At 41.5% G+C, this 14,000-nt stretch overlaps 3 protein-coding genes across 6 annotated transcripts in view; 1 reads left to right on the top strand and 2 right to left on the bottom strand.

Annotated features, from left to right (window-relative positions):
* On the bottom strand, positions 54 to 12,920 carry SASS6 (SAS-6 centriolar assembly protein). 2 transcript variants are annotated; one of them, XM_021404495.1, is made up of 17 exons: positions 12,790 to 12,920; positions 11,608 to 11,668; positions 9,503 to 9,582; positions 8,376 to 8,480; positions 7,367 to 7,538; positions 6,372 to 6,449; positions 5,509 to 5,628; positions 5,218 to 5,409; positions 4,816 to 5,010; positions 4,373 to 4,462; positions 4,116 to 4,295; positions 3,455 to 3,536; positions 3,174 to 3,283; positions 2,231 to 2,353; positions 1,860 to 1,951; positions 1,328 to 1,419; positions 54 to 1,225 (listed from the first exon to the last, which is right to left on the bottom strand). In XM_021404495.1, the coding sequence occupies exons 1-17, from the start codon at positions 12,855 to 12,857 to the stop codon at positions 1,143 to 1,145; spliced, it is 1,923 nt and encodes a 640-aa protein (XP_021260170.1). In that variant the 5' UTR covers positions 12,858 to 12,920; the 3' UTR covers positions 54 to 1,142. The 2 variants fall into 2 exon arrangements, with proteins under 2 accessions (XP_021260170.1, XP_021260171.1); XM_021404496.1 differs by lacking the exon at positions 11,608 to 11,668.
* The window catches only part of LRRC39 (leucine rich repeat containing 39), a 20,685-nt gene continuing 15,131 nt past the window's right edge, over positions 8,447 to 14,000 (bottom strand). The window contains exons 9-10 of one of the 2 annotated variants that reach the window (XR_002441082.1): positions 9,503 to 9,582; positions 8,447 to 8,480 (exon numbers count right to left, since the gene is read on the bottom strand). The gene's annotated coding sequence lies outside the window, so the exon portion shown is untranslated. Of the gene's footprint in view, positions 8,481 to 9,502; positions 9,583 to 11,649; positions 11,669 to 14,000 lie in introns of those variants that run through there. The other variant, XM_021404514.1, reaches the window with a different exon arrangement.
* TRMT13 (tRNA methyltransferase 13 homolog) overlaps positions 12,848 to 14,000 on the top strand; it is a 6,599-nt gene continuing 5,446 nt past the window's right edge. Inside the window, exons 1-3 of one of the 2 annotated variants that reach the window (XM_021404501.1) lie at positions 12,848 to 13,180; positions 13,338 to 13,384; positions 13,464 to 13,537. In XM_021404501.1, coding sequence (XP_021260176.1) covers positions 12,942 to 13,180; positions 13,338 to 13,384; positions 13,464 to 13,537 — 360 coding nt within the window. In that variant the 5' untranslated portion in view covers positions 12,848 to 12,941. The remainder of the gene's footprint in view (positions 13,181 to 13,337; positions 13,385 to 13,463; positions 13,538 to 14,000) is intronic. The other variant, XM_021404502.1, reaches the window with a different exon arrangement.

Genomic DNA, 14,000 nt, shown 5'->3' with positions numbered 1-14,000 from the left:
TCTTGGCATGTCGCAGTACTGGAAATGGTAACTTAGCACTCTTAAAACGTTACTTTTCAGAGTTTTTGATAAACGTTTAATATTTCAAAACGAGTGGATACATGTAAACATGGTGCTGATTATAAACAAATATACATATTTTGCACTGCAAAACAAACCACTTACTTAAATATACAGTCCTCAGCTGCAGTTAAATATCTGAGGTATGAATTATCTTTAAAAACAGATGTAGACAGTGTCTGAAATAAAAGTGTATTTCTGATGTTCCAAGTACTTGCCCGCCCTATTTAAGAATGAAATTGTAACATGATTCTAGGATTTGAACCCAGATAGTAGAATGTGCTGAACAGATTCAGTCCACTGCAATTTGAGTATCTTAAGAAAGTTTCTGTGCAGTATTACATTTGTAAAGTAGGATTAGTAAATGCAGGATAGCTTTAGTTCATCTGCTACAATGTTCAGACGCATTGTTCTATAGTATTTGATGCTTGGTTGTCCAAATGTAATACTGATAGATGGGTAAGAAATTAGGGCAACCCGGGCTGTGATCTTATACCATAGTTTTATACCTTCAGTGAAATCATTTAGGATCTTCCATTACATCATTTGTAAATCTATATGCAATTCAAATTACAAAAGGTTTCAAAATTAAAACTCTTTAAGAGAGGAAGGAGTCATGCTGAATTACAAGCTTGACCGTTATTAAAATAAACATAACCCAGAAAGTGCTGGAAATCTATCTGCAGCATCCTTTCTCCGAAAGAACTAGAGGAAAGCATTCATAAGGAATCATGTTCCCTATCAGGGAATACCACAGAATACACTTCGTTAGAGAGTCACACTTGTCAAATGCTAGAACAAAAGAAGTCAGTGTCACTTACTTGGGTTTTCTGGAAGATACAGGCCAGGAGAAAATCCAGCACTTAACTCAGTGACTCAAGTCCAGTGGTGTTACCATTAGGGCTGAGGCTGCCTTAAGCTTTATCTTTTCTGAATCAGCTGAAAAGGCATCCAGATAAGATATCTTTCTCAAAGAAAATCAATTCAGACAAAATTGTCAGTTGACCGTGATACTAATGTCAATATAGGACATATTTAGATCCCCCAAACAGTTAAAAGACAATTCTTAATATCCCCGGCTACTATCCTGGAAAATAAGCTGAGGCTGTTGTCACTGCAGCTGGTGGTGATGGCTGGACTTTTGATACGTAGGGTTTCAAGTACTCTGTAGAAGAGCAGAAACAGGATAGCGTTCACAGAACTGTAACTGTTACTGCCCTTGAAGTGCATTTCAAGTAAGGTCTCGTTTAGCTATTTCCAAACATACCTGAGTTAAGTGTATTTTGACTAAGCCCTCGTAAAGGAATGCTGTCTTCTTTTTTCTTGAAATACTTGGATTCCAGCCCCAAATTATCACCACTAGAAATAAAACAAAGCTCATTTAGCAGCATGTTAACAGCAACTGTGGATAGAAGCTCATTCAACAAAAAACAACCTGAGGTAGAACTACAGTTCCTATGAACTTTGTCATTCAGCTATTAACTATGACCGAGTAAATGAAAACAATCTACAACTAATGGTCTGACTGTTCACCTGGTAGCCTCAGACTTGTCACCAGAAGGGACGAACTGCTGTGGGACACCTCCTCCTGAAAGCAACAGTATTCAGTTGCTGCTTACAAAAGCTTAGTGAGCAGTAAGTTGGCCACAACTTAAAATTCATAAATGTATTGGAGAAAAGCAGCTCACGTAACAAGCTTGGTAGTGGAGGTGTTTGGTGCAATTCCAGATAACCACAGAAGACAAAGGGCTTTATGAAAGAGGAAAAAAGCAGCTAAAAATGCAGTGGATGATGCTTACTTTTCCTTATTTGATGGATGGCCAGTTGCAGCAGTCGCTGGCTGAACATCTGAATGCTGATCTATTTTTGAAACCTGTGAGTTAAATTGAATCTGCAGAAACAAAAGAGGCGCAGGTTAAATAGAGCTGCTCCAGATGCAGTGGTGCACCAGCAGCTGCTACTCAGAGTGGGCTTCTCAAGGATTCATTTTTCTGTACCTTGAACAGGAAGACAGAAAAGCATGCTGACCAGTAGTCAGCATATCATCCCTATTAAGCAGTGCCAGGATATACGGTAAATATTTATGCATTTTGAGAAAGATTCATAAGATTAAGCTTTGATACTTTACGCTGTTAGATTCTTAGTCAAGCAGGAAAATCCAAATGCCCACCTTTGGTGCTAGACAGTGGGGGCTGGTATTTTTGTTACGTGCTGGTTCTGCAAACTTCTGGAAGGCATAGAAGGGAGAAATGGGATGATTGATTCCTGAGCTGGGAAAGGAAGGTCGGTCAAGCTGCAGAGAAAGAATACATTAATGAAGAGAACTAGAATACATCCGTAAAGGAGAAGAACACTGAAATGCATTTGCTGTACAGATTTAGAATTCCAAACGTAACAAGTAGCCACATTTGCAAAGTTAGCGCTTAAACCAGGTTAGTCCTTTTAATGGGAGGGAAAACAAACCTTTTCCAAGAGTCTGTTCTTAAGGAAAATGGTAGCTTTTTAAAAGTTGGAAAAAATGTGCTATTTTAACTCATGCTGCTATTTTAGCTTATGCTAAAAGAAGTAATATATTAATCAGTTACAAGGCATATATCTATAAGTCAGACATCTTCGCTTGAATATACCCTTCCATTACTAAGTAAGAAACTCGTTAATTGCTAAGTGAAGCAGACACCTGTACACTCGGGGACAAAAAAGCACAGGAGCCACTAAGCCATCATTCTTAACAAAAGTAGTCTGAGCTTTTTTTAACGTTGTATTTTCACATTTCTAAGTCTTTCTAATAGGAGTATCCAAACCTAAGAGTAAACTTCACTTTTAAATCCAGACAAAGATCATTAGTATGTAAGTTAACCTCACAACACAAATACTGAGAGTTTGTTTTGTTTTCATCCCATGCTTTATGTTATCAAAGCTAGTTCTAGCATGGTTAGATAAATTTTAATAAGAGCTTCAAAGGTAACCCACAGGGCCAGCACCTCAGCACCAAAGGGGGCATTATGTCATAACAGCAAAACAAACTAACTACCACTACAGGGTTAAAAGAAAAAAAGCTTTTTTAGGCCACGCATTTCAAGAAATAATGACTGTAATCTATACTTGTATCTTACCATGCTGTGAGGTGACAAGGCAGTTCTAACAGCACCGTGTGTGCTGCTGGGAGTCTCCATCTTCTTTACCATCTGAACTTCATTCAGTTGTTTGTTTAACCACGTGATTACTAAAGAGATGAAAAAAGGTCAAGCCCTTCCTCACTGAGAAGTGACAGCACAGGGGAAGTGCAGCTCTTCGCAAGAAAGCAAACAGACAGAGCAGTACAGTTGCCTTCCATTAATATTCAGTAGCAGCTTAATCATTATATCATTTTACAGATAAAATAGTATAAACCTACCGTTTTCATTGGTTTTCAATAACTGCTTACTTTCTTCCAGTTTCTGTATTGTAGTTTCTAGCTGTTCTTGTAACTTGCAAACCTGCAATATCGCCATACCAATTATGAAACCATCAAGAAGTGGAGTACTCATTAAAAACTCAAGAAAAAATATCATATAAATAAGAAGGGAAGGATCAGAGAAATTCTAGAATTACTTAGAAAAGTTAGAACTCAATTTTATGCAAAAGCAGTATGATAATTCTTTTAAAATAATCTGTTTCTAGCTGGACTGCGGCCAGAGGCCTTTCTGACCTTCATTTTTCCATGATTAAATAAGGGATGGGCCCTAAGCAGGAAGAAGTTCACTCTGTTACTGTTCTTGCCACCATCACAAATTTTCCCATGAATATACCTTCTGAAGCCTATCGGTTCATTTGGTGTGTTGCTTTGTACCCCCAACAATATGATTTTCATTTTCTTCACGTGGATGAATGTCTCTTACAAGTCAGTTTAACATGAATAAGTGAAATGTATTAACTACATAAGAGTAAATTCTATGTAAAAAAAATTAAGACTTCACTGCTGTTAACAAATACTTTAAGGGTTTTAAAAACAAAAGCAACCAACTACGCTACATGCAGTAACACGTGCAGGATGCAGGGTTAAGCTGTCACAGTACCTCCTGCTCTTTCATTCGAAGAGATTGTCCAGTCTCCTGCAATTCCCTCTGTTCTTTTTGAAGTCTCTCTTCTTTTTCTGCTAATAGTTTCTCTTGTTGAATTGTTACTGTATTTTTCAATTTCAATTTACTCATTAGGGTTTTCAGATCTCCTTGTAACTTCTTGATAATTTCATTAGCCTACAAAAAAAGAGTATTTTCAGAAGAACTCCTGAAAATGCAAGATGACATAAAGCTAACGGCACGTTCCAACAAACCTTAAGAAGTTCAGCTGACAGCGACTTAATTGTTGTCTCAAGCTTTTCAATATGACTTTGTTTTTTTTCTGTATTCTCCTCCAGTATCACCTATAGAAGAATTATAAATGTTTTATAATGATAAAGAGATGGAATGTACACTGCTTAGAATTCTAAATAGAATCTGAGCAACTCTTCTCCAATCAGTCCTTGATTTTTTGGTTAAATTACGTAGGGATCTCTCAGTTCACCCTTTTACAAGAAGTACCACCACGTACTACAACAGTAGCTGACTTCATCAGAATGCATCCAGTATACTTTTGATGCCATAAATTAATTCAGCATCTTTAACCACATTTGAAAACTTCCTTGCTGCACTAATAAAATCTGGTTATCAGGTAACCTTTAGAGACCTCAGTTAACAAGGTTCTACAGAGCTTTAGAAATGATTCCAAAACTTGAACCTTTTGTTCTTGCGTCGCATCTAGCACTTCTTTTGTTCTAATAACCAGTTGATCTTTGTCTTTGATCTCTTGCTCCAGAACAGCAACCCGTGTCTGGAGCTGGTTAATGAGTTTCTCTTTTTCGTGACATTCAGCATCCAGAGTGGTGTTCTCCCGCCGCAGTGACACCACCTCCTGCTTCGCCCTTTGACATTCCTAGAACGTTGGGAAGGAATTGGTTTTTTTTCTTCGAAAAAACAAAAGCAAGCAAATGTAAAAAGATGTATATAAATTATAGTTAAGCATAAAGTAGAATGAAGAAAAGCCAAACTTAATATGCTGTATTTTCTATTACAAGCATAGGCAGGCAGCCTTACTACTCTAATAACAGCCATCTTGGTTAGGGAAATTAATAAGCCATACGTCTTCAACTCCAGAAAGCTTTGCTTTCAGTTCTCTGACTGTAGAGTCTCCTTTGTATCTCCTTTCTGTTAGATCTTTATTGATGACCTCAAGTTCTGAGAGTCTATTCTGCAACTGCTGAATACTTCTCTGATGCAAACTTTCCAATTCCTTTTTCTGTTGTTCGTGCTGTTGTTGGTACTGAGTTTGTGCCTATAACGAGAAGCAAAACAAAGGTCATTCAGTGAAACTGAAATTAAGCTAAGAAACTATTCATGTAAGAATACTTTTAATTCTTTTCCACTGACATACCTGGAGAGCTCTTTCCTTTTCAGCTGTCAGCTCTTGCGTGTGTTTGCTTGTTAGAGCTGCAGTGTATGATGTCCATTCATTTTTCAGTTTGTCTAGTTCTCGGCTCTTCTCCGCCAAGCTCTGTTCAAGTCAGACAACCATTCAGGGTTTTAAAAAACATAGCATGGGTTTTAAAAACGCAGCATTTCATTAAATACCAAACGCTTCTTTACTGTTACTTCTTAAAAGTCTGTATTTCACCAGAAGGAGCCAAAGCATCCATTCATTCTTTGATCAGAAAAGCAAGGTACTGAAAAGCTCGGCTGCAGCTTTTTGACCTTAAAAATAATCTTCATTTTCAATTCTATTTTTGTCCAGTGTAGGAGTGATAAAACAGTCTGCTGCTGTTCCCTAGCACCGTATCTTGTACAAGTTTTAAACACAAACTGCTCTCACAGAGAGGGAGGAAAAAAACCAAGGTCTTCAGAATTATCTTTTCAATTTGTAAATCTCCATTCCAATTCAATAAACAGTCTAGTAGCCCCAATTGCACAGAAACTGCAAAGATGAAGTAAGCAAGTATTCCATTACAAAAAAGTCTCCATGATAGGAGTTGTAATGGATTTTTTTTTTCTGTTTCATGTTGGTCAAAAAAGCTACCGTGATACTTCTGGAGCTCGACCCATAGCTATCATCATCCTCTCAAAGCATAAATGCAGAACCACCATTGGGCTGACTATTAAAAAAATAAAATAAAGTATCAAGAAGTAGAGCACCATAGTCTCGAAGACTTCTCATTTATTTATCTCAGTTTCAAAGTTCTTGCAAATCTAAAGATTTCTACCCATTCAGAGAATACACAGAAAGTTAAAAACGTACACTACCTGTTGAGTGTAGCTCAGTTGTCTGGTAAAATCCTCTTCAGTTTTTCTAAGTTTTTCTTCCAGTGTCATTTTGTCTTCCTGTGTATGAATTGATATCAAGACAAATTCTTAGTTCCCAAAACACCAGTATCTAGCTTCCACTTCATCAGTGTACAATAGGTATGTGGTTGCTTAGACACAGTATTTGTGGAAACAGCATCTTATGAAACAAAATTCGTACTGAATAAGATATAATATGTACATTTAAAAGAAAAAGGCGAGGAAAATATCCTGCATTATCTTTTAATGAAGCCTCTGTAAGGGAACAGAATCTTATTAGAAAGATTTATTTACAAAGAAGTTCCATTAGTAATAGATCAACTGAAATATTGGAAATTTAATTTGTTAAAATGACTTATTAGGTGGCCATCAACATGACAGCACAATGAGTGAGGCAAATACCAGGCTATGAAAGAGACAACAGTCACACTAGGAGATCATTAATTTTGTATTAAGACTTAGCACGCTATCAACTACATCAATATTGTAATTCTAATCTGCTATTTAGAGCCACTAGCCCTCTGAAGCCTGTAAAGCCTCCCAATTATACATGCACACATGTGATTTCCTACACCCAGCTGCAGAAGAGGCAGAAAGCTTACAAACTGTCACTTTTGCAGTTGATCTGGTAATCAGCACAAGATTATAAAGCACCAAACACTGAAGCGTCCAACAGCTGAACAGTACGTGCATATGTAAAACAAACACCTGGTTTTCTGCTAGTTTAAATCATAGCACTTGGCTGAGTGCATATGTAAGGTTTTCAATGCTAGAGCAAAATGAACAACTTCGTTTTATAACAGGCACCCGGATAGCTGCATGCAATTACATATGTGAACAGATGTAAAAAAACAAACCAAACTACACAACTCTGTGCATATTAAAACTGAAAAAATGTGCCTAAAAGTACACATAGCATCAAGGCCTAGTTGCAGCCACAGCAATCTTCTCTTTACCTTAAGGCACTTCAAGCAGCTGGCTAAAAATTTCTTTACTTCTGCATCATTTCCTGGTAGGAATTTTAGAGAGAGATGGGTAAGGTGTTTGAAAGGGTTGGTCTCCACTACATTTAAAGAGACAGGTGTGTGATCTAGAACAGATGCTGAAGAAATTAACTGCAGCAAAAACCTAGGGGAAAACAAAAATCACCCGACATTTAACATATTTTTACTGAAACTACTTGTAGATCCTACAAGATCAAATAAAGTACATTTTCATACATGCAGTAAAAGGCTGTCACGTGTTTGTTTTAAAAAGGACTATGACACTTAATTCCTATAAATAATTATCAACTAGAATCCTTGTACATTTTATCAAGAAATGTAAAAAAAAAAAAAAAAAAAAAAAAAGAAAAGTCTTGTATATCTGTAAAATTTTCAGAAGCCCATCTTAGACTCATGAGTCCAAAACCAGTTCGGGCCTTTTCCAAAGGAAAGCAGAGCCCTGACTTTCAGGTGTCCCATCACCTCGTTCAGTTTGCATTGCAGAGCACGTCCCTCAGGAGCCGCCTCAGCACCCACACACCCAAAGCTCACTACACAGAGGAGCACACCTCAGGTCTGCCCCCTCCCATTTTTATATCTGAACACTGGAATGAAAGCGAGAGAAAATCCTCGTCGGAATGCCTTATTACTCTGCCTTCCCTGTGAAGGAGAATGATTTATTTATACTTCAGTCCATTATTACGTTCAGATGAGCTCTCCAACATTGTTCCCAGCACGCTGGTGCTGTGTCCCTGCACATCGGCTAGCTCGCCAGCTTCAACTCTGCTGAGGAGACAAGCGTCAGGCAGCAACACCGCTGCTCAGAGCTCTTAACATTTAGGCTCTGTCAGCGACGCCCAACCAGTTGCTGCATCAGGGAAAGGTTACATTACCCCCGTTCCGCTGACTCAGTCTATTTGACAAATACTTTACAAGCTCAAAACACATACACAGAGTAATACGGTACTCTCTTATTAGCTACCTTGGGATATCTTTGTTCTGTTCTTGAATGCATTGTTGAAGCAGATCTATAAACTTCTGTGGGAAAGCAGAGAAGTCCACCAAGAGACCTTGCTGGGATTTTAAACTGCATAAACAGATAGGGAAAAAAAAAAATCAACAATATATAGAAATGTAATTTATTTCCTAAAAATAAAATATTTTGTTTACACAAGTAGACAGAACCAATTCTGATCACATCACTAATGTCTGGCATGTTATTTTCAATCCTGACCACTGAAGAAATGCAATCACGTCTTGGACAATAATCACCAGAGGATATTTTTAACTTCAAGAATTCTTGCAAGTGTGCTGCATGAAGGAAAAAAAGTTACTGTGGCAGAACAAGTGCTCCTTCAGCTACAAGACCTCCTTAAGCACATGGAGCACCAAAGGACAATGCTCCCAGATGAGGGGAGGCTCAGCCGCTACAGACACCACCTGCCCACCTGCCTGTCTAACTGCACACCTTCACCATAGACGCAGTGAACTCAAAGACTTGCAGGAGTGCACGCAGAAGCCCTAACTTGTATAATGCCTGTATAATGCTATACTGAATTCTGCACATCTGTTTATAAATACTGCTTTACTTAGAGCCTCACTGATCACATGCACACATGGTTTTTTTAAAAAAAGGAAAAAAGACCTCAACTGTTTGTGCCGGGTGCCCGACTAATATAAAAAAAAAAAAAAGAAACACACACCCACATGACAAAGCCTCAAGTCTGTAAATCCGCGTTCATGCAAACATACTTTCCCCTTGCAATACATTCTTAAAACAGTTCACAAACATATAACGCAGCAGACATCTAAGCAGCAGCTGGGCAAACAGAAGATGCAGGGAGTGAGATAAACTGCGGTACTGCAGCTGCGCAGGGACCTCGGTGTCAGGGTTCTGTCACATCTGCACCACCCTGAGCCGCTCACTGTCCTGTGCTTTGCTGTTTCACAAGCAAGCGAAAGAGAGCAGCACTGCCAAAATACTGCCAACAACCTACAAGTGAGAAGTGCTAGAACCCAAATTCTAAGATAAATCTTTAAATGCTAGAAACTTTATTTCATTCTTTACTGCCATTTCTAAGCATTCACAAACATTACAACTTCACTTGCCTTTGAAAATCTTCCTCAGATATGACAAGGTTATAAAGGAAAAAGGGATCAGCATCATCAGTCAGTCGCACAGCTAAATCCTGAAAAGCAAGATAGTGAAATATGATTTTAAATACCGTACGCCCCTCTGTGGGATCGTTCAAATATTGTAAAGCAGTATTGCAAACAGCCTACTCACTATTACTTTTTAACCAGAAGTAAGATAAGAATCGTGACAACTAATTTAGAAGAGAGAGAGCATTAACGTTTAATGTAATCTCAGTTTTAAATAATACTGTGGGGAAAAAAAAACAGAAAAACTATTTCTCACAAAAATAAATGAGGTAAAAATCATTCAACTTTCAGCAGGAATATTTCAAAATCCTATGCATCTTCTTATTTTACACAAAGAAAATGATTTGCTGTTTTTCTCTCATCATTAAAGAGTGTGCAGATCCCACTTATGAGCGAGCAGTTGATCACAAACACATCGCTGCCAGCTTTTCAGGTCACACCGCTCCTAGCAATTAGAGAAAACACCTTCTAAGCAGCGTCTCTGTTTGAATACAGAGCTTAGTAAAGCAAATAAAATTGATGCTGCCATAATCCCGTAAATTCGTGAGGAAAATTGTAGCATTATGCTGCTTAGCTTTTAAAAACAAACTAATTTATTCACTGCAAGTCATGCACTGGGCCAGTGGGGACTTCTTGGAGCTCTGTTTCATTCTGGCTCTCTGTTAGTGGTGCAGTCTCACTGCAAGCAGGAGAAAGCAGGCTTATTTTATTTATTATTTATTTTCTAGGTTGGAAAAGACCTACAAGATCATCCAGTCCAACCATCCACCTACCACCAATAACCCCACTAAGCCATGTCTCAACACAACATCTAAACGTTTCTTGAACACCTCCAGGGACGGTGACTCCACCACCTCCCTGGGCAGCCCATTCCAGCACCTGACCACTCTTTCAGAAAAGCAGAATTTCCTAATGTCCAGCCTAAATCTCCCCTGGCGTCTATACAGTGTTTTGGAAAAGCTGCCTTCTCTGTCAGCGTTAGTCTTTCGTAACAAAGCTGGGGCCACAAAGAACACCAGATACAACTCAGTACTTGCCAGGGGCTCAAACTTACATAAAGAATTTAATATGCCCTAACAGAGAGAAAGGAAAACAAACAAGAAACTGACCACCTCCTCCAATGGAACTGAAGTGCGACCATCGCTCACACACAGAACCGAAATACATTTCAGTAATTCAGGTACTGCTAACAATAACACAGCTCTTGGAGCTTTAAAAACAAACCTAGCAATTACACGTGAGCTAGCTGCTAAAACTGCTTATGGCGTACAACCACTCAGGCAGCCTGCTGAGAAGGAAAAGAACCCTGCTTGGTTTCACGTCCCATGAACTGATCTGAGCACGGGAAGTTATCTGCTTAGACTCATCACTGATGTATGCAACTGGCTGTCAAGGCTGCCGCTCATAAAGGCTGAGACACAGCACACAGTTCTTAGCTAAACGCTGTTTCTTCACACAGCATTAGCACTGCTGCGGTTAGCAAAAGCTTTAAACAAATAACAATAAATTGCTGCACTCACACAGCAGCCTTTCTTCATTAACTTTACCTCCAACTAATGACCACTCATAAACTTTATTTCTGCACACCATGATGTTTAAGTGACAAATCAGACAAAAAACAGATTTTATAATCCCCAACAGTAATCTTATTGCCGTCGTCCTAAAAAAGACTTTTTTACTGCAAGTTTAGTACATTATTTCTTTCCTGCCCCACTGGATGAATTTCAAGCATTCGAGGAGAGCAGCACACACACTGACACAAAACAAGACGTTGCACCCACACAAGTTGTCATTTTCATTAGTTAAGGAGAGGACTCTGCAATGACTGCTGGTGCTCCACACCCTGGAATAAGAGCCAAGGCCAGGCATGCCCTTAAGCTCCTCTAAAGGTCCCCAGAAACTTCTAATCTTCAAGTTCATGAAGATCCACAAATAACTCAAGTGACAAAAAGACCAACATCTCTTTCCGCTTTCCCTTCGCCTATTTGTCCCACCATATAAGGAAATACAAATAAAACAACAGAAAACACAAATACAACTAATTCACAAACCTTTTTATGAACAGGGTTAGAAATTGACAGCAGCTCAATATTCACGCGAACATTTAATCTCCTGCGTACAAAAAGGTGCAACTTATTAACGAATCAAGGAAACAGTCTTCAAAAGGCATGTTCACAGCTACATCGCAGGAATGGGGCGGCATTCAGATATAAACATTTTGGCAGAAACGCCAAGAACTGAGGACTGCTTCTGAGCTACCCAGGAGTTATCACCACAGGTCCCCCGTCAGCTCAGGGCTTTTTGTTTATTTTTTCAGTTTTGTTGCTTATTATCCATAAATGTTAAACAGCAATGCAGAAGCTTTGAACTTTTTTTTTCCAAAACCGGCAATTTTGCAAAATCCTGCTGACATTTCCTAAGGGTTGCAGAAGCACAGTCCAGCCATTTAAGCACCTGTTGCTCAGCGTCGCTCAGCTCCCGCACAGCGGCCCGGGGACACCGCGCTACCGGAGCCGCTCAGCGCTTCTCGGCGCCGACAACCCGGAGCCGCTCAGATCCAGCACGCACAGCGTAACGCGGTTAAGACTTACTTATCTTACGGAAATTCTCTACATTTAAACACATTTCACGGAAAATATCCCAGCGCATTCCCAAGAGCAGCGTTAGGCCACGCACGGGCGCTATCGCTCTCTGAGGGAGCCCTGAGCGGCGCGGCCCGCGCACAACCGCCCGCAGCGCGCCCGAAGGGCGATGTCCGGGCTTGTCCGAGCGCTGCGGGCAACACCGCATGCCGAACCGCCCCCGGAGGCCGCGGGAAGGCCGGCGTTGGCCCGCGGCAAGGCCGGGAGGAGGCGGGAGGCCGCGGGGTAACGGCAACTCCCTGGCGACGCGCTAAACAACGCCCGGCGCGGCCCGCACAGCTCCAGGCCCACGGCTGCGGGCACAGACCGCAGCCCCGCGCAGCCCCGCCACCCCTCAGGCGTTCCCGCAGCCGTTCTTCCTTCGCTCCCTCTAAGGGGCACTTAAGGGCCACCCCGAAGCCACAGCCCACCTCCAAACCCGCTCCCCCCGAGCCCTTCCCTTTATCAGCCCCACCAGCGGCCTCACAACAGGAACACGGTCCGCGAGTGCCGGGAGAGGGGAGGGAGCGAAGGAAGACCTTTTCCAAAAGGGACAACTGAACCCCCACGCGGCTAGAGACGAAACCCAGCTACAGCCCGCCCGCCGCTCACCTCTCCTCGCAGCCCTGGCCCCGCAACTGCACGCACACCTCGCTGTTGAACAGGCGCTCCGCCGCCATCTTGCGCTTTGAGTTTGGCGCCCGGCTCCAGCAGAGGAGGGGCCTCAAGATGGCGCCGGGGGCGCGGGGTGTGGCGGGAAGAAAATGGCGGCGCAGGACGCGGCAGGCAGCGGCGGCTCGGGAGCAGGCCCGCTGCCGGGGCGGTGCGCCTTCTTCGTGCAGAGGAAGAGGCGCTTCTGCAAGATGGTCCCGGCGCCCGGGAGACGCTTCTGCGGGGAGCACGGGCAGCAGGAGGTACCGCGTCCCCGGCGGGAGGGAAGGGGCTGCCTGGGCGCCCAGGTCCTGCACGGACGGACCAGCAGCGACGCTGCCGTTAGTTACAGGTTTGGGATCCGCTGAAGTATTCGGATCTTGCGCTGTTTTCCCAGAACCCCCTGAATAGATGTTTTGCGATTCACAGATGTTCCTCAGCAGCGTTTGTACAACAGGAACACTGAATGCATGCTGACGTGTTCTTTAAAACTTTTCTTTTTTAACCAGAACGAAAATGACAGGAAAAGAATTCCATGCCCTCTTGATCCAAAACAGTAAGTATATGCAAAATACTTTTTTTAAAATCAGAGATCTCACTCTAAATGGTGTTACTTGCTTTTCCTTTCTCTTTCGATTTTAGTACTGTGTATGAAGACCAACTACAAAAACATTTAAAAAAATGTAATTCAAGAGAGAAGCCAAAGCCGGTGAGTGTAAACTCAGCACTTCGTCATAGCTGTGCGGCCCTAACCATGACAGCCGTGCATAGCAACCCCCGCGGTGCAATAAGGAAACCCCAGCGGTAGCAGGCACTGCAGTAAGCTCAGCATGGCAGCAGTGTACTTGTTCATCTGAAATGGAATTCGCATTCTGTGCTCCCAGTCTGCTATATCCCCTTCCACTGTAGTTTTGTGTAACTTTTCAGTTCTCTTAGTTATGAATGAAAATGTAGAATGGATTTTTCTCAGTAATCTTCTCTAAGAACAGTGTCACGGTGCCACCAAACCACTCATTTTGCCCTGGAAAAGCAAAACTAAAAGGGAGCTGTGGATGTTTCCTTGCCTCTGGCACTCTCCTAACCTAGCCCTGCCAGCTTCATGCAGGTTAGCAGTGAGTCATGGAAAGCTTGGCTGACAGATGCAGGCAGTGCTGAAGGAACAAACAGGATGC

Source organism: Numida meleagris, chromosome 7, assembly GCF_002078875.1.
Source record: "Numida meleagris isolate 19003 breed g44 Domestic line chromosome 7, NumMel1.0, whole genome shotgun sequence".
In the NCBI taxonomy this organism is placed as follows: domain Eukaryota; kingdom Metazoa; phylum Chordata; class Aves; order Galliformes; family Numididae; genus Numida; species Numida meleagris.
This window is presented reverse-complemented; position numbering and strand designations above follow the sequence as displayed.